This window comes from Amphimedon queenslandica, unplaced genomic scaffold, assembly GCF_000090795.2.
Source record: "Amphimedon queenslandica unplaced genomic scaffold, v1.1 AMPQUscaffold_13383, whole genome shotgun sequence".
NCBI classification, from domain to species: domain Eukaryota; kingdom Metazoa; phylum Porifera; class Demospongiae; order Haplosclerida; family Niphatidae; genus Amphimedon; species Amphimedon queenslandica.
Window position 1 is genome coordinate 188,454 of NW_003546381.1, and position 22,403 is coordinate 210,856.

Consider the following 22,403-nt stretch of genomic DNA (forward strand, 5'->3'; position numbering starts at 1 on the left):
GAGCTGATTCTGATCAAAATTGGATTATGGATTTTTAAAAACTTGTTGAAAATCAATTTAATATGGTACAAGATGGCAGAATAGTTGACATTCGCAAAAATTAATTCCGCGAACTTCTGGATATGTGTCATTTGCAAAAATTATTATCTACCAAAAAACCACAATACAGTATTTAGCTCATTCGTATGCTTTGTGGGAAACCCTTAGTACAGGACATGTATCTCTTACCTTCTTTAATGGAGGTGGAGTACTCGGAACTACACCAGAACAATCAAACTCTTTATCATCATCAAACTCTGATGGCACTGGTTCTAATGATCTCCTATTACTTGAGCCTGTAAATGATTCCAAATTAGCTTAATAGAATAAGCACTCCTGGTTTATTACATTACCTTTGTATTGAGAATTGTTAGAGATATTAACCAATGGTTTAAATGCAGGTGTTTCTCTATCTGCTGTTAATATTTCCTTTTCATCATCCAGTAGTAAAGAATCCATTGCATGACTAGTGGTAGCATACGATAGCTGATGAGGTTCATTCTGATGAGATCTTAAATCAGTTTCATTAGTTCCAGCAACACAAGTTCTTTCCAAATCTTTTAGTGGTACATAAATTTGTGATACATTGTCTGGTATATAGGGACTATCATCATGATTTAATGTCTGATGAACTGATGTTGCTTCAATAGTAGCCGAGATATTTGTTTCTTGCTGTGTTGGTTCTTCCTCTTGATTATCCATTAATGATGCTAATACAACATCAGCAGTATACTGAGGGTTATCATCAATACTGAAAACTACAGGACTAACAAAAGTACTAATCATCAATCAGTAATGGTTATCCATTGACAAAAAATGAAACACTTAGTTGTAGCTTTAAGAGCACATGCATTAATTAAAAAAAAGCAGAAAATGCTAGCTACATGTATGTAACAGCTGTAATTCCTTGATAAATGCAATTCTTGTCTTATACAATTTTAAACTCATTACCACCAGTCATTTCAATGCCTGTGACAAAACCAAGCAATACTCTCAAACATTCAAATATACATGTATGTATGTGGTAGCATTGACATGAAAAATAAAAAAAATATAATAAGCAGAAAGCAAACCTGCCACATGAATTGAAATTAATGTTCAAGCAATCGTCCAATGAGTCAGTAAATGCTAGTAATGCCTGTCCAAGAAAAAGGATTAACAATACATACATGTACATGCACATTATAAGTGTAGTTTATGCACATTTTTGTTAAATTAGATATTGCACATTTACACATGTACATGTACATACAGGAAATGTGTTGATCTGATGTACATGTAGTATAGAGTACGCTGTATGTACATGTACATGTACATGTATAAATACAGGTACAGTATGAGCAAGAGTACATGTATCTTACTCTCAATTCTTTGAGACAAAAAGTGACAGATGTTTCTTTTGAAATTTCAAACGAGTCAAATTCTTCCGACAACAAATAAATTTCGGTTGAAATGGATCGACTATCTAGAAGGAAAAAAAGACACATGTGTGACAAATATCAAAAAGATATTAATGGCAGTGCCAATATTTGTTTGGCAGAAGCAGGCACAAACATTTTAAAAATTTGGCAAGTAAACCTGTAAACAATTAAATAATAGTCCAATTATTACATTCATTAGAGAGGCATTAAAGCAAATGTTAATAAATGAGAAAAATTATTTTAAAAGCTCAAATAATTATAATTGTTATCAAACATATCATACTACAAGTATACACCATATGGCGGGTTATTTTTGAGGATAACAAATTTCACGAATTTCGGGAATTTTTCAAGATTGGCGGAATTAAATTCCTTGAAAATCAATTTAATATGGTACAAGATGGCAGAATAGTGAAAGTTTGCGAAAATTAATCCTGCGAACTTCCGGATACAGGTCATTCGCAAAATTTATTATCCTCAAAATAAACCCGCTATACAGTACATCAGAAAAGGAAATAAAAGGGGAAATTCTCTCCTAGTCAATTTTGCCACAAAAAGTGTCTTCAGCCCAATTTTTTAGCTTGAAAAATTCATAAAAATTCAGTTTGATTAAAATAAACTCAAACTTGCTACACAACACAAGAAAGTGTACAAGTATCGGAAAATATTATTTAAAAATGGAGAATTCTTTACTTACCATTTTGGTGAACTTTGGCCCAAGGCCCTGTACTGTACAGGGTCTTTGACCAGATTTTGGAGCAACTTTTAAAATTTATAAAAAATTCAATTTTGATTGGAATCGACTCAAACTTTCTACACAATATACAAGTAAGTACATGCATATGCATCAGAAAATGTAATAAATTCTTACATAGACAAAGTAAATTTTGCCAAATTTGGCTAAAAATTCATAAAAAATCCCCTTTTGATTGGAATCAGCTTAAACTTTCTACACAACATACATGTAAGTACATGTACATAACAGCATCAGAAAATGCAATAAAATTACCTCCAAAATCTTCATTATAGTTCTTTAACTGTATCTTGTCATTCATAGCAACAAGAGTTACTTCGTCTTGACTATTGGGAAAGTTGACAACCACTTCACTCAACGAGCTATTAAGATTGAAATTTATGATAATTACCCAGAAAATACAAAAGTTATGTATAATATTATTTTGGCATCTATCTTTTATACATGTACATGCACATGTGTATATGTAAACAGTTTCCATTAAAAATTTTCTGGGGATATTAAATCTAGAGTATAGTCGGTTTCATTTGAGTTGCCACAGGAAGTAAATCAATGTTTGCATCATAAAACGTCATTCCTAGCCACACCCAAAAATGGTGGCAGAGTGCAAGTAAACTCTTTCATAGAGCGTTTCTTCACCTCTAAGACCTTTTATTGTCTGTTTTATCCTTGCTTTGGATACCACTACCTTTAGTTATCACTGGCTAGACCTTCTTTCTGTTGTAAAACTGACAAAGACCTCGGATACGGAAGATAGCAACCTAGGTGCTAGCCGGGTTGAGTCTAATGAAGAATAACGGCGATCAAGAAGGCTGCAGACAGGTATAGCAGCTGTTTTCCAGTAGTATAGACTGCTAGTTGAATGCCTGCTTCTTTAGAGGACCTTATCTGTCTGTTTTTATTTTATAAAATAAAAAACATTAATTTTGTTAAAATAATAATGAGATGCAAATGATATTCAAGAGTGTGATGTAAGCTTGAACGTAATGATTCATCATGGCGGCCCCTTTGAACTAGAGCGGAAGAACCCATTCAGAATCTTCCAGAGTACCTAGAGACTCAAAAATTGCTACAGATTTTCGGAAGAACCCGTTATGCAACTATACTAAGTTTCAGGTTGCTAGCATTAGTAATAAAAAAGTTATAAGGGGTGGTGCTTGGGCAACTCAACTGAAACCGACTATACATGTATATAATAATAGTAAATTTCAGTATTTAAATAGCAAAGCAAAATTAATATCCAAAACAATAATGCAAAATCTAATAAATCTGTAATGCATATACCTTGATACTCCACCCAAATGATTAAAACAGTTTTCCTTGTTATAAACAGCTTTTAGCATTTCACAGTCATTGTAATTAATTCTATGCCGTTTTGTAATGCCTACAGTATATAAAAATCAACTATTTTATTTAAATTTCCCACACAATAATTATTAAATGATCAAAAACACTAGATTAAATTTTAAATATTCATACCATGTTTACAAAGGAATATAACTGCTATTGTGGATGAGTCTGAATCAATTGATATCTGACACTGATTGACAGTCTTTTCCAATGAAGACAATGCTCGGAATATTAACAAAAGACACTAAAAGTAAAATAAATAAAAACAATAAATAAAAACAATAAAAACAATCAACGATGCTCATGTTGATTACGGACCTTTGATAACACCTTGCAACAAAAAATGCTACCCTCTCCATTTAAGACAGAGCTGTCTGCTCCAATTCTATAAGAATCAAAAAAGCTTTTCTTGAATTCAAAGCAAGCATATGCTGATCTTGCAGAGTTGACTGTCTTGAAAGAAAGCTACAAGTACAATGTACAACAGAAACGGTTAAATGATATAGAATTTTATACTTAAAACACATCTTTTATTTAATTATCATGTACATGTAAGTACAATCTCTCTAAACAAAAAATGATACAATAAAGCACTCAAGAATATATACAGTATAGCTAATACAGGCAATTAGATGCATGTGCAGGGTTTCCCAAGGGATTTTGGCATACTACCACATGTATAGTACAGCTAGGGTATTTAAACAAAAATCAAAAGGAGAGAATTTTCCATTTTAATATATTTTTCTGATGCAAATACATATACTTATGTTGTGTAAAAAGTTTCAGCTGGTTTCGATCAAAATTTGATTTTTTATGAATTTTTAAAGTTGCTCAAAAATTGGGCCAAACACCCTGTACTATAGTACAGTGACTTTGGCCAATTTTCATCAAAAATGACTAGGAGAAAATTCTCAATTTTTATAATTTTTTCCGATACAAATACATGTACTTATATTGCATAGAAAGCTTGAGCTGATTCTGATCAAAATTAGATTTTTAATGAATTTTTAAAGTTGCTCAAAAATTGGGTCAAACACCTGTACTATAGCACAGTGGCCCAATTTCATCAAAAAATGACTAGACAAAAATTTTCCATTTTTTATAATTTTTTTCTGATACACATACTTAGGTGGCGTAGAAATTCTGAGCTGATTCCAATCAAAGTTAGATTGTCTATAAATTTTTCAAGTTGCTGCATGCTTTGTGGTATGTATGTGATTACGTGTATGCTCCAACTGACTAATTTTCTACTACAATGGAATTGCTTACTCCATGTTTTCTCGTTTCAATGAAGATTTCTTCTCCAATTTTGCAGAGACAATGAATTGCTTTTCCAAAAGCTAAAATATAATTTAAAAAATTACATATTATAACACACTGCATGAGACACAGAGTGATGTGCATAAATATGGTCAGTGTTATTCCTGTGCAATAAATTTTTGAAACAATACAGAGCCTGATTCAATTACATGTATATATAATTCATTCAGACAAACTGAGGCCATAACAATTTTTTTCTTACCATGTATACCAGTATCAGGAATAAAACACTTCATCATTTGGAGGCCTGCCACAGGATTCCGACCTTTCAAACAGAGTGAGAAAAGCAAAGATGATGTCCTGCATTTTCAGACATTTTGTATCAAATTTAACCCATTCAAATCCAGCCCCACCTCCTTTTTAGCAAAAATGGCCTCAAAATGGAAGGAGGTGAGAAATGATCTGGAGAAAAGCATAGAGCTTAAGAGGTTTGTTGAGCACATCACGCTTGCTATTAGAGAACAATTGGACTCGTCTAATGCTACTGGCGAGAGCTTATCTAAGCTTATTGAGGAGAAAATACAAGAAACACTAACTGGAGGAGAGGTTGTGTACACTGCACTGCAGGATAAAGTAGCTCATGAAGTTAAGTCACACTTCTTAGACGGCAAAACTTCCAAGAAAGATGCAATACTTCAAACTGCTGCTGACATGCTTGTGGAGAATCCTTCACTAAGATCTATGTTAACTGTGTTTGTAAACACCCCACTACACGTACCACTGAGAAAAGCATTGTGGAGTATTATATTAAAAGATCAGACTTCAAGAGAGCAGTTTTTGATGATCAATGAAGGAATGGAAAGAAAGAAATCGTTATTTGATCCTGAGCTGTTGTCAAGATGTGCTAGTATTCTGGAAGGGAAATGCTTAGCAGAGTTTTCGAAACACAAGCAGTTGTCATATGAGTATTGTGCTATTTTAAGTTTTTGGAAGGATAAGTCAAAAGCTGAACTGACCACAGCAACCTGCTTGCTCTGTCTTCCATTTCTCAATTTATTCAAAGATGAACTTCGCCAATCATCTAAGGAAGTTAATTGGCCAATAGTCGCTGCTGTTGCAGAAATGTTCACATCTTACATGCGAATATTGCCGCTAAACATGAGGAATGTTAGGCAGAGCTCTCAGGTCAGTGGGAATCTAATTAAATCACTTATCTCAGTTGCATTATTGTCTTTCATTATTTAGTCATTGCGAGCTCTTGAAGCATTGTGCAAGGAAGTAGAAGGCGACTTGGATCCTATACTGGTTAATCATCTGAGGGAGATTTTTGTATCTCGATCTGGCAAAAATACAAAAGAGGCTTTTCACTATCATCTTAGTATTCTTCTTCATGAGTTTCTGCAGAGAATGTTCATTGGTTAGGATGACCATGCAATGTACCGTGTAACTGTTAGAGTAACTTTTTAGGAATTCTTTCCATTGATGTTGTGTCTTATATGCTTGATCAATGCTTCATGATACTGGAAGTCCCCAACTGTTCATTTATGCATTATCTTGTTGCATCATGGCTTTGTTTGCTTGAAAAAAAGCTAATCAATTGTCAAACGGTAAGATTATTTATTGAGTATTTAATTAATTGAATATTTATGAGTAGGTAGAAAAGGTTTCAGAGACATTGGCCAAATATTCTCTTAGTTTAACAGTTGCTGATTTTCAGGGAGTGGTATGAAATTATTTGTAATTATTTGTATTTAATTACATGTAGATTAAAGAAAAATATCTTGCAAACATTATGTCTAAAGTTGATGTTGTAAAACATGATCATAGTACAAAGAAGCAAGTGGGACGAAAAGTCACTAGTAGATCAATCAATTCACGTACCAGTTTCAATGACAGTGAGATTTCTGAGAGAGGGAGATCAGCGCTTGAAACTCCTGTAAGCCAACAAGACAAAAGACAGTAAGTATACAAACTAAATGCACATGTTATGTAATTTTAATGGGAAAAATAGGAAGGAGAAAAATGAAATTGAGGCAGTAAGTCATTGCGTGCATTTGTACATATTAATAACTGTAAAAATTTACAGGAAAAATTGAAATATGATACAGATATTGCAAAGCTTCAAGCAGAACTTGAATTGTTAAAAAAGGTGATTATTCAAATTTTGTAACATTGTGATTTTTGAATTAATAGGCAGTGCATGGACGAGTGTCTATTATAAAAAGAGCAGAGTCATCAATAGTTACAGAACCTCCTGAGTTACCTGCATCATTGCCTCCATTAAATAATACAAACGAAGTAGAGTTGGATCCTTACAATATAACAGAGTCAGATGTTGCTAATATGTGGCTTGGAATTATGAGAAGATTTACTGCTGCTAAATATTTAAGTATAGGACAGACTTAAATGGAACATTATTATTTTATTACTTTTAGTTTGCCATGGGACTGAAGAAGAAAAGAAGCAACTGCAAAATATATAGGTATATTTCTACTATAAGCAAAACTCTATACTAGCTGTTTCTTGTAATTATTGTTTTGTTAATGCTCCTATTATACCTATACCTTCCAACATAATTTATTTTAACATTTTTATTTTTATTATTAGATATATGTTTTTACACATGAAAAGGACATTATTAATTTTTTGTCATTCATTTTTAATATTGGCAACTAAATCACTTTATTAGAGTAATTTAGTTATTATTATTATTAGATTCTATGTTTTTCAGTGAAATTGTGCTCTATTTATTATTATTTTATTTGTTGACAATGTTGTACAACAAGATTTATATCTTTTTATGTAGTAACTAAAAATGTTTTTAGTGCCCTCAATGCTTGCTGCCACAGATAGTGTATATACCTGTGCATGCATGTGCTGCAACTTGGTATGTTGTTGTCACAACTAGTTATGTATAGACCCATATTGTATTCATGAAAAGGAAATTCTTAGACTTTTGTCACTGGAATAAGTATAGTGTTAAAAAGTTCACACAACTTAGCTAATTAAAATTCCAACTATATACTGTATAAATTTGTATAGTCAAACTTAAAAATTAACCGTCATTATTTCAATCCAGAACTGTTCACTAATTGTGATGTAAAATGGACAGTTGATCCTCTAAATTTTTGATTTATTTTCATTATAGATGTCTTGATGCTCACATTTCTTGTGAGAAATAAAATATCAGTTGCTGGGCACAGTGAAATGGCAAGTGTTAGGATAAAGTTAGCAGAAAGCTCTCCATTGTTTGAGACTGGAAATGCAGCAAGAATTATATTGAGATACATGACTAGTGCAACTGCTATAGTTATACTCAGCATTAAGCATAAGGTGAATGCCGATTTTCTTTGACGTTTTATTCTATCTAGGATGTTACTTTTAGCAATTTTTGTGCTATTAATAGTACCAAGTTCTATTTTCTTGACTTTTTTAGCTTTTATCCAAAGAGATATAAATAGTATAGTAGGCACTGCAGTCCCAATAAATAAGAGGATGCAGCTAATGCACAGAAAAGCTGTATTTTGATGGTCAATACTGCATAATGGATAGTTTATGATGAAAGTGAAATTATTTGTCGGGACCATTACAACAGCAAATATAATTGTCGTCATCCATGCTATTATGATCATTGTATTCAATACAGATTTTAGAATGTTTGGATACCTAAATGGAAAGAAGACTGTACAAAAGCAATGGGTGCTGTAAACTCCAACCATCACCCAGCGAAGTGAAAAACCAATTAGTTGAAATCCAGTCAAAATGTAACATGCAACATTTCCAAGTATCCATTCCTTTGCAAATGCTGTGATTGATATTGGTATTCCAAATGATAAAATTTGAATGATATTTCCAGCCAAAACTTGAGTTAAAACTCTTGTGACTGCTCCTTCTAGACTTTCCCTGTCATAGCACAAAACAACTAAAAGATAGACATTTAATGCCAATCCAGCCAGGCCACTTATGCTATTTGCAATACCAAACACTATCAGAATACCAGGATTAGCATCTTCAAGAGAGAATGAAGAATTATCTACTGACGAAAAGTTTTCTACAAAATCCATTGTAGGGTGCAAAAAATGATGATGGCAATTGTTTTTAAGCACTACTGCATTGAGGGATGCATGCATGTGTGATCACGTGTAACTAATTATGTAGGCGTGTCTTTTGTTTTGGCGGGGAAGCACAAGAAGACTGAAAAAGCTGAGTAAGCTTTAACGAGCACACATGTCGTCGAAGATCAGTAGAAAGAGAACCCGAGATAAGACTTCACCAATAACTAAGTTCTTTGGGAGGAGTAACATTGGCAGCATAAAACCATTAAAGAGGGAGAGAGCTAGTTCCCGCGAAAGGTCTCCCAAGCCAAAAGTGTTGATGGCTGAAGAGAAGAAGGCATGGTCATCTTCGTTGGTGCGTCCCAGCCTTGGGTCTGTCATGTTTATATCTGAAACAAGAGCCCAACAGTCAGGATTACCGGAACCAAAGAAACGACGCTGCTCGGTATTGACTAGTTTAGGCAGTGATGAGGAAATGATGGAAGATTTACCGTTAAATAAATCGGCTTTACCCGACCATTTACAGAGTCCGCCCTGTAGTAGCTCTGACAATAGCGACGATGATTTGAAGCCTGTCAATTTTGGGCCACCTGCTAAGAAATTATTGCTTGATTTAAACTCTGACGGATTACATGTAGTTGAAAATAAAGTCATAGTAAACGAGAATGGAGTTAATGATTATGAGAAAAAAGCGTCTATAGTGAATGATAAACTAAAGGATATCGCTATATGTTCTCCATCAGAGAGTTGTTTTAAGAATCCTATTAACACACTTTTACCTCCTCCACAGATGTCACTCAAAGAAGTGTTAAGTTCATGTGACTCAAGCTATGATGAAGCTCCTCCTTATGAAAGAGATTTGGAACTCTTGGTCATAGCAAATGGTCTTGTGCCACTTACCACATCACAGGTATGTGTGTCATTATTTTATGTAGGGCCTATTCACTATAGTGTTATTTGCTTTCTTTTGTTAAATACAATGTACAGTTGATTAGGAGAAAGTGGCTACAATGTTTTTATTAAAAGAAACAGTATGTAGTTTTTTTTATACGTGTTGGTTGTTTTAGGAATTGCATGTATACCCACACACTGTGTGGGTGAAAAGTTGGTCTATTTTTGTAAAATTTGCCGTATTACGTTTAGGTTGATGATGTTCACTTATTCAACACTGATCAAATGAGTAGACTTAATTTGCTGCTAACAGAGTTCTTCTCAGTCTCTATGCGTCTCAACGAGTCCATTGATTATGCGATGATGAACAACACTCCTTACTGTATGATACCAGGTGAATCCATGATTAAGCTATGGACAATAGTCACCGAAGTTAAGGTACATACATGTATTAATGTGAAAGGCTTATTTGATTGGTGTCAAGAATTTTAATGTTCTTTATGAAGTCAAAATGAACAGTGAACATAATTAGTTAATTGTGTGTAATTTTTAATGAAAAGAGCGTTTTGACTGCTTACATGTACATGTGCGTCCTTCACTGCCTTTCATATTAGGCTGATGCAGTGCCAGATGATCAAATGTATCATTTAGTAGTCGAGTATTTCCAGTCGCTAGTAACAACTCATCCACCAACCCAGAGCAGTGTAGTTCGTGAGCAGTATCTGCTATTCCTCCGAAGCATAAAGTCATCTTTTGTCTCCTTGCTAATGTAAGTCGACTACAATCGATTTGCGTTCTATACAATTATTTATAATAGTATCTTCTTTAATGACCTACTGTTAATTTTGTTGGTCAATTTGTTAAAAAAAATTTTACATGCTGCCCATGTTGAACAAAAATTTTGTCTAACAAAGTGCCCAGGCAAAATTTGATGGTTTTATCAACAAAACTTTTAAGCTATACTGTCCAAATTACTTTGTATGTACATGTACATGTGTATAACTTATTGTGTGCTTATGACAGAGTGACGGTATGTGATGCTTAAATTTAATTTTATTTATCTCTTGCAGACATGGCCAGATACAGAATCATGAGTACATACATGTACATGTACATTTTATGTGACATGCAATGTAACCTTCAATACTTTAGTACATGTATACCTACATGTATGCATATGCTCCTTACACAAGTCATTATTTTCATTACCATATTAAGTTATTTGTGAGTGTGTTACAATTAGTCGATTGTTCTTGTGGTTTTTAGTACTACAGTTTATTGTCCTACATGTAAGTTAAAGATGTTTCGATTTTGCATAGTACCGTGTTGATGACATTGAACTCAACCAAACCAGTGGCTACTGAATTAGTACTGTTGTATGTTAATAGATCTAATTCTTATACTTGCATGTATTATTTACATCAACTTAGAAAATGAATGTATTTCTGGATTGTACTTAAACTAAACCACGTACATGTACAGTACATTTATACAAAATGTGAGGTGACCCAACCTTCTTTGGTACTATTGATATGTTATTGCTCTAAATCCTTATTTGCTACGTGTAACTTTCAAAACACTACATGATTCCACACTACTAACAAGTAAGCTGCTAATGTAGTTTACAAACTATTATTGGCTAGTGGCTATGTTTACTATATACAGTACTGCTCAGCTATAAGTTTACTTACTTACCGACACGAGTGCAGCTTGTCTACTGCATGCACTAGTGAAGGTAGCGCCTGTATCATGTATTTATCATATACATCATGTACTTATCACGTTTTGTGGTGCACTAATGTAGTTATTGCACTAGTGTGGAATGCAGGTAATGCTGGATATCATTCGTGTAAACGAAAACTTATAGCTGAGCGGTACTGTATGTACACGTAGCTCCTTCCATGCTGGAATGCAATGTAGGATGTTCTATTTTATGGAGTTAGTGCAACGGGTGGAGTTGTGTATATTGTCAATTAACATACACATGTACTTGTACCGTATAGCTGGACATTTAGGAGGGAATTAAATTTGGCAAATTTGGTGTTTTGATAGCCATTTGCCAAAATAAAATCTACCATTTTGAGCCATTATACGTATGCTCAATGGCACATGGCCACAAATTTGCCAAATTAAAATTCTCCGATCCCCAAAATTTAGCAATTCGCCAAATTTAGCTACCTCCAAAAAATTTTGCTATACAGTAGCCTTAAGCATTACATACATGTTGTGAAGGTTCATGTACAGGATAAAAATATTCACATTATCTCCTTTACCCCATTATTACTCTTGTCTATTTTTAATAACGATATGTACAGTTTGACATCTCCCTTTGATTTCAATTGGAAGCCATCCATGGCCAATATTAACTCTTACCGATACATCAACATGTATGGTGCATGTATACATGGTGTTAGACACACAATATATTTACACTTTACCTTTGAAGCTAAGTGTTTTCTACATGTGCTTTTATTAGTGATGCACATGTTACATGTATGTGTCACTAAGTACTGTATACATGTACATGTACATGGTAATTTTCATGGTCTGTTAATTTTCATTATTTTTTATCGTAGCCTTAAATCTAAAAATTTAAACCACCTCTAATGCTATTCTATAATGTGTATAGACTATGGCCAAACACAAAAAAACATTATAACTTTAATAAATTAATTTTAAAGGGTAAAATTTTGTCCTTTTAAATTTTGGCATAATTTGGCCTGAGACACTGTACTATAGTATAGGGACTTTTACTCGATTTTGGAGCAACTTTAAAAATTCGTAAAAAAATCCATTTTTCATTGTAATCAGCTTAAACTTTCTACGCAACATAAGGACATGTATAGGTATCAGATAGAATTATAAAAATGGAAAATTCTCTCCTTTTCAATTTTGGCAAAATTTGACCCGAGGCCCTGTACTATAGTACAGGGACTTTTACTTGATTTTGAAGCAACTTTAAAAATTCGTAAAAAATTCATTTTTATTGTAATCAGCTTAAACTTTCTACACAACATAAGGACATGTATAGGTATCAGATAGAATTATAAAAATGGAAAAATCTCTCCTTTTCAATTTTGGCAAAATTTGACCCGAGACCCTGTACAGGGACTTTTACACCCAATTTTGAAGCAACTTTAAAATATACATGTACAATTAAAAAATATACACAATATACATCTGTACTAGGATGATTTGACTTTAAGTGGACCTAGTTCTGTGTGGCAATGATCATTAGCAATCCTTATTTTCTAATTTGTACTACTTCTAAGGATTTAACTTGCTTTAAAGGAGGCAAGAGAATTTTATTATTAATATTTTGTTTGCTACACTTACATTTATTAAAATAGTCTGAGCAGTGAGCACATTGTGTGATTACTATTATTATTATTATTATTATCATTATTTTTATTTCAATTATTTTTAGTTCAAAGGAAAAGTGGAAGGTTGAGTTATTGTCTGTTATTGTGAGTCTTCTTCTATCAGATTATTATCATCTTAAAAATAAAGAGTAAGGAAATATTAATTTTGAATATACACATACACACTCACAGACTCTTTTAGTCTATGATTTTTGTAACCAAACTTTTATAACTCAATTAATGCAAATTTTAAAACTTTGTTGACTTATATGTGTGCTTGAGTGTAGCATGGCTTCACGTACTGTTAAAAGTTTAAATGTAACTGTTAAAAAACAAAATTCCTCAAAATTTTGACCAAGAAAGATTCTGACTATACTGTATGTGTACATTTGTACTATTATGATGTGTTATCCCATTTTATTTACAAAACTATTGATAACATTAATGTTTTACATTACATGTATCTTATTATCATTCAGGTCTTCTTTGCCACTTTTTGTTCCTCTTTTCTGGAAAGAAGGCGTTAATCTTATTAATAGTGATATCAGAGGGTTAATACAAACTTCAGTTGATGTATATAAAACTCAAGATAGCTCCATTAAGGTATCTAGTTGTATATGTACTGCACGACAATTTTCATGTACATCCGTGTGTGGCTGTATTTTGCATAAATGATTTTGGATTTGCTTAAAAACACATGTACTGTACATGTACGTGTAGCTTTGCAGTTTGGTAGTTAGTCAAGCATGAATTCAATTACTGTATAGCGCTTTAATTTAGCGGAGATTTATTTTGGCGATTGGCAGTTTGCAAGCAGAATTGCCAATATTAAGACCGCCAATCATTAATGCGCATACTCAGTATTGCATGTGTACACAAAAAATTTCCAAAGTAAAAACCGCCAATTACAATTTTATAGCAAAATCACCAAAATAAAGCGCTATACGGTATTTTTGTGTTTTTTATGCATTCACAATTTGTAAAAATAAGTTCTCATGCTTACACGGTATTGTTATGTGGTTGTTGGGAATCAATACTTACCCGCGTATTTTGTATGGTTGGTAATTTTTCTGGAGCAAGAAATTTTGTTAATTTTGCAATGCATTTTTATCCATAAAATTTTAACCCCTACCACCCACTCATAAAAAACTAATTGACAGGGCAGAGATTTAACTACTATTTTCAAGCTAGTGGAGGAGCCAGAGTCTTTCTCTATTACATTATATTCCACTATAAGCCATGTATTGGAAGCTAGTGCTGTAGATCCAAGTGAAAAGAAGTTTACTAATTGCCAGCCACGAATATTTATACCCACAAATATTAGAATTTTTGGGAAAAATGCGAAATATTGGACCCTCGAAAATTACCAACAACACAGTCTGAATGTTACACACTTTTATTTTACTTTGTTTCATAGTCTCTACAGATGGACATATTGACCCAATTGTTCTTTCTCATTTATACCGAATGTGAAGACCTTAAATCAGATCTCTCCATCGCTTTCTCTTCCCTTTCACCTCACTCTCTTGTAACTGCTGTCTCATCTCTTCGACCTCTTAAACTCAGAGACTACATGTACACAAGGAATAGCATTACACTACCTGACTCATTCACACACCAGTCAATGGACATATATTTATTAATAAATTCAAGTGCCTCATAAATTTTGTTATTTTCCCCTAGATTGTTGTATGCTGTTCCACTTATTTACATGTGCCAGTATAGCTTTACAACATTTTTATTGAGTATTATTATTTCTTTTTATAATAGTATAGAGTTTCATTTGTGTTGCATTATTTAGTCGTAATAATTATTATCATTTAATCTCAAAGTAGATAAATTAGTATTACAGGATTTCAATATCTTCTACGTATTATATGGCATTGTCAATGTATAATAATGTCTACAATCATCTCTGACATCAAGGGGATTAAATTACATCAAGGGGGAAAATTTACTGAGCCATAATCATCAGTCTAGTACATAAAAGAAAGATATGATAATTTTTGCTTTAGAATATTATTATACACAGTTAAATTATTTTCCTTAAAAATTAATATTTTTTAATGCTTTAAAGTTACACTTAAATGAAGTAGCCTTAAACCAAAGTATTTCAGCAATATACTTTCTTTTTTAAGGATTGTATTGGATCCGAGTACAGATTTTACAATCATCAAGCAAGGCTAATAGGTTATTATTACTTAAAGCCACATAGTGGTATTTCAATAATTCAAAATTGAAAAATCAACATTATTTAGTATTTTGACAACATGACTAATAGAAATAACTCAACACAAAAGGTCATCAAAAAATAATTAGTTAGCGGTGTAATTAAGATTTCTGTCCTGATTTTTTTAAGTGTTTCTGATCTTATTCCACAAGTTTTTGATGACAGTAACTATCTCTGGCCTAAAGTACGATTGGATAATAGGATTTGATATTATAAAAGACCCATTAGCAACAACAGTACCAAGATGAACATTTGCTGGTAATTGATAGAACATACTAATAATACCAGTAATATATGATGGTAATAAAGCAATTACGTAGGATAGAAGCATATATCCAAATATACCAAACAGCCTCTTCCTTCTAGATTCATATACACTGCTGCCAACTATTTCAACCTGGTTCTGAATGAACCTACGAGTGAAACAAAATGTCCAAATGGACGTAAATGCTATTACAAAATAAATAATTGAATATACCACAACAAGATATAAGACATAAAAGAAGCCCGAGGCTTCATAACTTGGAGAACAAATTCCACTACGAGATTGATAACGATATACACCAAAACCATAGAATGGTGTAGTATTTATCAGTGAACACAGCAACCACACACCAATAATCAGGATCAGAGCTACTCGTGGTCTCATGAACCGCTTGTGAAGATAAGGCTTGACAACAAACAGAAACCGATCAAAAGATAGAGCAGCTAATGTTGCAACAATAATCATACCACCATTCCAAAACATGTAACCAAGAATCAAACATGATGCATTCTTTTCTTTAAAAGTGTTTCCAAAGATCCATTCTTCAGCTCCTACTGCAATAGAAGACATGAAATACCATAGAGCAATAATGAGGTTAGACAGTAGGAGAGAAGTGAAGAATATTGTTGATGGTTGATTCCAGGATTTCCTTTGATACAGTGTCATTAATAACACTGCTACATTAACTATTATACCAATGACTCCTTCAATACCAAGAACTGCTGCATAAGTAGTACTGTTGAGATCCCCCATTAGAACAAAGTCTGTTGAGTTCAGTGACATAGTGAATATCTACTCAACTATATCAAGAAAATAAACTTTAATTGTCACTGTGCAAATATTATGGAAGTAATCTCAAGTACCTGGAGCATATTTATACACAAAAGAAAAGGGGCAGTCCATTAGTGTTGTGTATAACAAGGGGAAGCAGGTTTGTCACAGTTTAATACACATTGCAATCATGGCACAAAAATATGGACTGCACTACCATACAAACCTAAAATAAGACTCACCCTGAGTAAACACTGATCACTAATGTACAAAAATTGATACAATAAGTAAGAAAGGCAAATAAATCATGATTCTAATTAAATTAATTGGAATTAATAAAGAGAAGCAATGCTATAAGTGGTAGACTAGGGTTAGCCACTTAATAATGCAATCAAATTAGTAATCAGATATACTATGGCATAGTGTCACATAGCTACAATCACAGTGTGCCATCAGTGCATTGAGACATACCACTTAATAATGCAACCAAGTATAATTAGATATACTATGGCATAGTGTCAGGTGTACTATCAGTATGATTCATACCACTTAATTGGTAATGCAATCAAATTAGTAATTAGATATACTATGGCATAGTGTCACATAGCTACAACCACAGTGTACCATCAGTGTATTGAGTCATGCACTGAGAATCATACAGCATGTGAAGGCTTGTTGGCAAGGTGGAGGCTTCATGTTAGAACCTTGCAATGACAGAAGTCACTGTTATATAGTAGGCAGGGGCGGATCTAGGGGGAGGTTGTGGGGTTGCAACACCCCCAAAACATTCTGAATAAAAAATTTTAAATGCTACAATAGTGGGTGAAGTTCAAAATGTTGCCCAAAATTAATGAGTCAAGCCTGATATCAGTACTGGTACAGCCCTGGCATTGCTGAATCATGAAAGTCACTCTGGCCTGATCCAATGCTTATCATGCCTGTATCACAGCCGTGGCTGACTCCATAATTGTATCAGGACTGATTGCCCAAAATCCATGGCCCATGCCTGATTTCAGGCAGAATTAGGCCTGATCAACGTGATTATATTTGGCTGTGTAGGTTATTATAACAACATTGCTGTGGTTAATGAATATAATTAACAAAAAAAGAGCTCCAAAAATGGTGGAAATGTGTATTAAAGTATCTATGATTTTACGTGATTTTAGCAACAAAATATACCACCGCAAAGGAAGTGTGGCCAAAATTGTGGTGCGCAATTTTGAGCACTTTTACTGAGTGCTATTATTTCTTTTTATAATAGAATGGAGTTTCATTTAACTGTGTTGCGTTATTTAGTCATAATAATAATAATATCATTTAATCATTGTTATTGTCAACTATCTTCGTTATCATCATCTTCCAGCTAAAAATAAAAGAAAATTGTGACTTCAGACTCAACTTGATAGATACTGCTGAGGTATTAAAAGTCAATAAGGATAGGTATGTGTAAATGCAGTAAAACAATTACAGCAATAGAGTTAGATCTAATCGCCCCAAATTTTACTCGTATTAGCCGAGGTGAATTTTCAAATAAAATTTACAAAGAAAATTAGCCGACTAACAGCAAAAATTTAGCAGTCAAAATCAACATAGGAGTTGGAAGCTCTACAACTGGATTCACATTTGTAATGAATATAGTAACATAGAATTTAATTCAATTATTCATTCTTACTTTTGGTACTTTTACATCAATATCTTCTCCGTATTGTATGGCATTGTCAATGTATAATAATAACGTCTCCAAAGACTCATCAACTCTGACATCAAGGGGATGAAAATTTACTAAGCCATGATCATCAATCTAGTATAAAATAAAAATCACATATTATTCACTATAGCTCACTAAAATTATGATTACACACAGTTAAAGTATAATGATAATGTTCTAAAGTTACATTTTACTACATTATTTCCTAAGGATGATATTGATTTCAAATACTGATCCAAAAAAGATTATTTTGTTTCTTAAATAGACATAATGGTATTTTAATATTTAAAAATCAACACTACTTAGTATTTTGACAACATGGCCAATAGAAACTAATATAGAATAACTAAACACAAAAGGTTATCACAAAATAATTAGTTAGCGATATAGTTAAGATTCCTGTCCGGGCTCCTTGAGGTGTTTCTGACTTTATTCCACAAGTTTTTGATGATAATAACTATCTCTGGCCTAAAATATGATTGAATGATAGGATTTGATATTATAAAAGACCCATAAGTAACAACAAAACCAAGACGGACACATGCTGGTAAGTAATAGAACATACTAATAGCACCATCAATATATGATGGCAATAAAGCAATAAGATAGGATATAAGCATATATCCAAAAATACCAAACAGCCTCTTCCTTCTAGATTGATATACATTATTGCCAACTATTTCAGCCTGGTCCTGCATGAACCTACGAGTGAAACAAAATGTCCAAACAGATGTGAAGATAATTATAAAATAAATAATTGAATATACCACAACAAGAAATAAGAGATAAAAGGAGCTCGAGGTTTCATAACATGGTGAGCAAAATCCACCAGGAGAATAATATCCATACACGCCAAAACCATAGAATGGTGTGGTATTTATCAATGAACACAGCAACCACACACCAATAATCAGGATCAGAGCTACTCGTGGTCTCATGAACCGCTTGTGAAGATGAGGCTTGACAATAAACAGAAACCGATCAAAAGATATAGCAGCTAATGTCATCATTGTAATGATTGAACAGTTCCAAATCAGATAAGCAACAACTAAACAAGTTGCATTCTTTTCTTCAAAAGTGTTTCCAAATATCCATTCTTCAGCTCCTACTGCAATAGAAGACATCAAAAACCATAGAGCAATAATGAGGTTAGACAGTAGGAGAGAAGTGAAGAATATTGTTGATGATTGGTTCCAGGATTTCCTTTGATACAGTGTCATTAATAACACTGCTACATTAGCTATTATACCAATGACTCCTTCAATACCAAGAGCTGCTGCATAAGTAGGACTGTTGATATCTCCAGTTAGAACAAAGTCTGTAGAGTTGAATGACATAGTGAGTATCTACTCAATAATATCAATAAATGAGCTTTAATTGTCACTGCACAAATATTATGGAAGTAGTCTCCCAGTATCTGGAGTATATTTATATACAAAGGAAAGGGGCAGTCCATTAGTGTAGTGTACAACAAGGGGAAGCAGGTTTGTCACAGTTTAACACACACATTGCAATCATGGCACAAAAATAAGGACTACACTACCATATAAGCCTGAATAAAAGCCCATCCTAAGTAAACACTGATCGCTAATCTACAGAAATGACAAAAAATTGATACAACAAGTAAGAAAGACAAAATAAATTATGATTCTAATTAAATAAATAAATAGAAACAATGTTGCAGTAGACTTGGGTGAGCCACTTAATAATGGAATCAATTAAATATACTATGGCATAGTGTCATATAGCCACAACAAGAGCACTAAAGTGCATACCCTTACCACAATTAGTGTATAACAGTTTTAACTGATTAAATGAAACTTAAGGTCTTTTTACACACGAACCTGTTCCAGAATTCGGCTCATCAATGCGCATCAAGTGATTCCACACTATCTTCAGGATCATGTATATTTTGATAGCATTTCTGATCCAGCTACCATTGGCTATCTATTGAATGCGCATTCAAACCACATATGGAGGTGGTTTGAGATATTGTGCATCAGGTGTGGAATGACTGGAACCAGTTCCAAATCAGTTCAATGCGCATTAGAAGTGCTAGTGTAGAAAGGCCTTTAGTGTCTCACTGCTGCATGCTTGCAAAGTAAAGGTGTTGCTGGAATGAAGGTGTGGCTCAGTCAAGCTATGCTACTCCACCCACACACACAGTAATGGGTGAAGTGATGAAAAAAGCTTTAGTTTTTCTCGACTTTTAAACAGTTTAGCATACATTAATTAGGCTCTATTTGTTGCATATAAACTTTTATTGAGTCCCTGATGCTTAAATACTCTGGCCGCTACTTCAGGAGAAGAGAGCCTCATGTAAACTCACAAGGTATGAATGTTTGAGCTATCATATCTTAAAAACGAAAATGATTGGAGCAGTTCCTTTCATATTATTGAAAGACAGGGTTTTTGTTTTATTTTTTATCTGTCCTGTTGCTCTTTTGCTCTAGCTACAAAAGAACTGCCAAAAACCGACTTCAAGCGAACACACAGACACAAACAGGATGACTGCTTTACTCTTACTTCCATGCCTACGTGTGGGCCAGTGTACCATCAGTGTAATGAGTCATACATGGCAATCAAGACACAGAAAAATCAAACAATTACCCTGGAGGTGGCGGGAATATCACTTACTATAATTACTGTTCTGGAAATTCTAAGAAATCAATTTCAAAAGGCTTATAATACTCCACACTGAATTACTATTGTTCCACTCTTTCAGCTATCATTCCACCTATAGATGGATCTCCTGTTGGTAAGCATCCCTTAGTGACAAGATTACTTCAAGGCCGGATGATCAAGACTTGTTTTAGAAAAGCTAGTGAGCAAGCATGTCTCTGATAACACATCAGTCTTTGATAACACATCGTCACTATCATAACTGAAGCCAAAATAGTTCTCACATAAACACAATGCATAACTATACAAACTAGTATGCAATACTATGCACTATCATTACTAGTTGACGGTCAGTTTAAATTCTCTTTGTTGGAACGTATTACAGCTGTTCGGACTGAAACACTAGGGCTTAGCTTCGCCCTCAGGTTTCAAATAGTTGTATGTAATCCCTACTGCTCCAAGGCTTACCAATATTTAGGATCTAAGTGTGGTATTATACTAATTATCTGAAGAAATGATTCCAGTACACTTACTCTCAGGGATCTATTGGCTCATGGCCCTATAGATGTGCAGAGCTTTACCTCATCGATATGAGGTTCCTGCTTTTAGGGAGACTCGTGCATATATGTTGATTCTGATTTGTGAGTTCAATGAAACTCAATGCTCGGGTCCCCATTGATAGTATTCTCTTAGTAGGCTTGTATCAATTACTCCCCTCTATTCAGCAAGGCTACAATAGAGGCCTATATCTCATAAACTCAGTCCCTTCATGGAAGGGTAATCTACTTTTTATCATGTACTGTAGTGAGTTCATGTCAACCAAACTGACAGTGTCAGTGCTACAAGATGCTAGTATTGGTACTGAGGTCAGTCTTCCAGTCCTGCTCTACCAGAAGAGCAGCAACATCAGCTGCAAAAGAGGTTTCTCCAGAAATCAGTGATATCATAAAAACTGCTGGGTGGTCATCATGGTCTTCCACCTTGAATCACTTTTTACCACAAGCCCATCCCTTTTCAGTTGGATTTCCATGTCATTGTAGTGAGCCTTTGAACTATACATTGACATATATTCACCTCAACATGATGTGGAATCCTTAATCCTCCAAGCATCTATGAAATATGACGTCAGATTGTGATCCCACTAATACATGACACCTTCACAATAATTATTAGCATGTTTTCACTATGGTGCTATCTTTTCACATCCAGGAGCACCAACCTTACAGGGAAATCTCTGTAATTAGATCAATCACCACCATACCATTATCAACAAAGTCCGGCATTAGCCTTTTCTCATAATGTATTCTATTTTGAATGTAAGTATATTTTTATACTTATCATTTTCCTTCAATAACCTGCCAAATTTTTGAACTGGTAGATGGGTCACATGAGCTAAGTTTTATTTATACTTTCAAAAATTGATGAAATACTAAACATGGTACTTTAATAATTTAAAATTAACAATCAATATTAGTTCATATTTTGACAACATAATACACTAAGACTGAATACATGACCAATCACAAAAAGGTTGTCACAAAGTAATACTGATCACTAGTTAGCAATATTATTAAGATTTCTGTCCTGATTCCTTGGGGTGCTTTTGATTTTATTCCACCAGTTTTTGACGATAACAACTATCTCTGGCCTAAAATATGATTGAATGATAGGATTT

General features: G+C 33.6%; 6 protein-coding genes across 9 annotated transcripts in view; 2 read left to right on the forward strand and 4 right to left on the reverse strand.

Moving 5' to 3' along the window:
- Positions 1-162: 162 nt before the first annotated feature.
- On the reverse strand, positions 163-5,170 carry LOC105312911 (cell cycle checkpoint control protein RAD9A-like). The gene is made up of 10 exons (XM_019997145.1): positions 5,087-5,170; positions 4,834-4,904; positions 3,883-4,029; positions 3,694-3,808; positions 3,499-3,598; positions 2,470-2,576; positions 1,401-1,504; positions 1,113-1,177; positions 393-805; positions 163-335 (listed from the first exon to the last, which is right to left on the reverse strand). Exons 1-10 carry the CDS (start codon positions 5,121-5,123, stop codon positions 178-180), a joined length of 1,317 nt encoding a protein of 438 aa, XP_019852704.1. The 5' UTR covers positions 5,124-5,170; the 3' UTR covers positions 163-177.
- A 41-nt stretch (positions 5,171-5,211) lies between these two features.
- LOC109582433 (uncharacterized) lies at positions 5,212-8,057 on the forward strand. 2 transcript variants are annotated; one of them, XM_019997142.1, is made up of 10 exons: positions 5,212-6,009; positions 6,070-6,241; positions 6,292-6,431; positions 6,479-6,547; positions 6,590-6,783; positions 6,836-6,860; positions 6,911-6,973; positions 7,018-7,213; positions 7,260-7,306; positions 7,973-8,057. In XM_019997142.1, exons 1-9 carry the CDS (start codon positions 5,254-5,256, stop codon positions 7,304-7,306), a joined length of 1,662 nt encoding a protein of 553 aa, XP_019852701.1. In that variant the 5' UTR covers positions 5,212-5,253; the 3' UTR covers positions 7,973-8,057. The 2 variants fall into 2 exon arrangements, with proteins under 2 accessions (XP_019852701.1, XP_019852700.1); XM_019997141.1 differs by lacking the exon at positions 7,973-8,057 and adding an exon at positions 7,432-7,615.
- A 908-nt stretch (positions 8,058-8,965) lies between these two features.
- On the forward strand, positions 8,966-14,954 carry LOC109582434 (uncharacterized). Of its 2 annotated transcripts, XM_019997144.1 has the most exons (7): positions 8,966-9,324; positions 9,670-9,789; positions 10,023-10,208; positions 10,385-10,539; positions 13,198-13,281; positions 13,612-13,735; positions 14,550-14,954. In XM_019997144.1, exons 1-7 carry the CDS (start codon positions 9,052-9,054, stop codon positions 14,793-14,795), a joined length of 1,188 nt encoding a protein of 395 aa, XP_019852703.1. In that variant the 5' UTR covers positions 8,966-9,051; the 3' UTR covers positions 14,796-14,954. The 2 variants fall into 2 exon arrangements, with proteins under 2 accessions (XP_019852703.1, XP_019852702.1); XM_019997143.1 differs by having other exon boundaries at positions 8,966-9,789.
- A 532-nt stretch (positions 14,955-15,486) lies between these two features.
- LOC105312912 (rhodopsin, GQ-coupled-like) lies at positions 15,487-16,410 on the reverse strand. The gene has a single exon (XM_011405920.1). The coding sequence runs from the start codon at positions 16,408-16,410 to the stop codon at positions 15,487-15,489; it is 924 nt and encodes a 307-aa protein (XP_011404222.1).
- Positions 16,411-17,661: 1,251 nt separating this feature from the next.
- Positions 17,662-22,397, reverse strand: LOC109582439 (rhodopsin, GQ-coupled-like). Of its 2 annotated transcripts, XM_019997154.1 has the most exons (3): positions 19,951-22,397; positions 18,071-19,698; positions 17,662-17,761 (listed from the first exon to the last, which is right to left on the reverse strand). In XM_019997154.1, exon 2 carries the CDS (start codon positions 19,441-19,443, stop codon positions 18,481-18,483), a length of 963 nt encoding a protein of 320 aa, XP_019852713.1. In that variant the 5' UTR covers positions 19,444-19,698; positions 19,951-22,397; the 3' UTR covers positions 17,662-17,761; positions 18,071-18,480. The 2 variants fall into 2 exon arrangements, with proteins under 2 accessions (XP_019852713.1, XP_019852712.1); XM_019997153.1 differs by having other exon boundaries at positions 18,071-22,397.
- The window catches only part of LOC109582430 (rhodopsin, GQ-coupled-like), a 982-nt gene continuing 861 nt past the window's right edge, over positions 22,283-22,403 (reverse strand). The window contains exon 2 of the mRNA XM_019997136.1: positions 22,283-22,376. Within this exon, the coding sequence (XP_019852695.1) occupies positions 22,283-22,376 (94 nt within the window). The remainder of the gene's footprint in view (positions 22,377-22,403) is intronic.

Bases quoted from the DNA above. Each gene is read 5' to 3' on its own strand.
- LOC109582439 (XM_019997154.1), bottom strand. From the start codon at position 19,443: ATGTCATTCAACTCTACAGACTTTGTTCTAACTGGAGATATCAACAGT.
- LOC105312912 (XM_011405920.1), bottom strand. From the start codon at position 16,410: ATGTCACTGAACTCAACAGACTTTGTTCTAATGGGGGATCTCAACAGT.
- LOC105312911 (XM_019997145.1), bottom strand. From the start codon at position 5,123: ATGATGAAGTGTTTTATTCCTGATACTGGTATACATG. The intron at 4,905-5,086 runs GTAAGAAAAAAA...ATTATATTTTAG, and splicing joins TCCTGATACTGGTATACATG to CTTTTGGAAAAGCAATTCAT. The intron at 4,030-4,833 runs GTAAGCAATTCC...TTGTACTTGTAG, and splicing joins TTGAAACGAGAAAACATGGA to CTTTCTTTCAAGACAGTCAA.
- LOC109582433 (XM_019997142.1), top strand. From the start codon at position 5,254: ATGGCCTCAAAATGGAAGGAGGTGAGAAATGATCTGGAGAAAAGCATA. The intron at 6,010-6,069 runs GTCAGTGGGAAT...TTCATTATTTAG, and splicing joins ATGTTAGGCAGAGCTCTCAG to TCATTGCGAGCTCTTGAAGC. The intron at 6,974-7,017 runs GTGATTATTCAA...TTGAATTAATAG, and splicing joins AACTTGAATTGTTAAAAAAG to GCAGTGCATGGACGAGTGTC.
- LOC109582434 (XM_019997143.1), top strand. From the start codon at position 9,052: ATGTCGTCGAAGATCAGTAGAAAGAGAACCCGAGATAAGACTTCACCA. The intron at 9,790-10,022 runs GTATGTGTGTCA...TATTACGTTTAG, and splicing joins TGCCACTTACCACATCACAG to GTTGATGATGTTCACTTATT. The intron at 13,736-14,549 runs GTATCTAGTTGT...TTTGTTTCATAG, and splicing joins CTCAAGATAGCTCCATTAAG to TCTCTACAGATGGACATATT.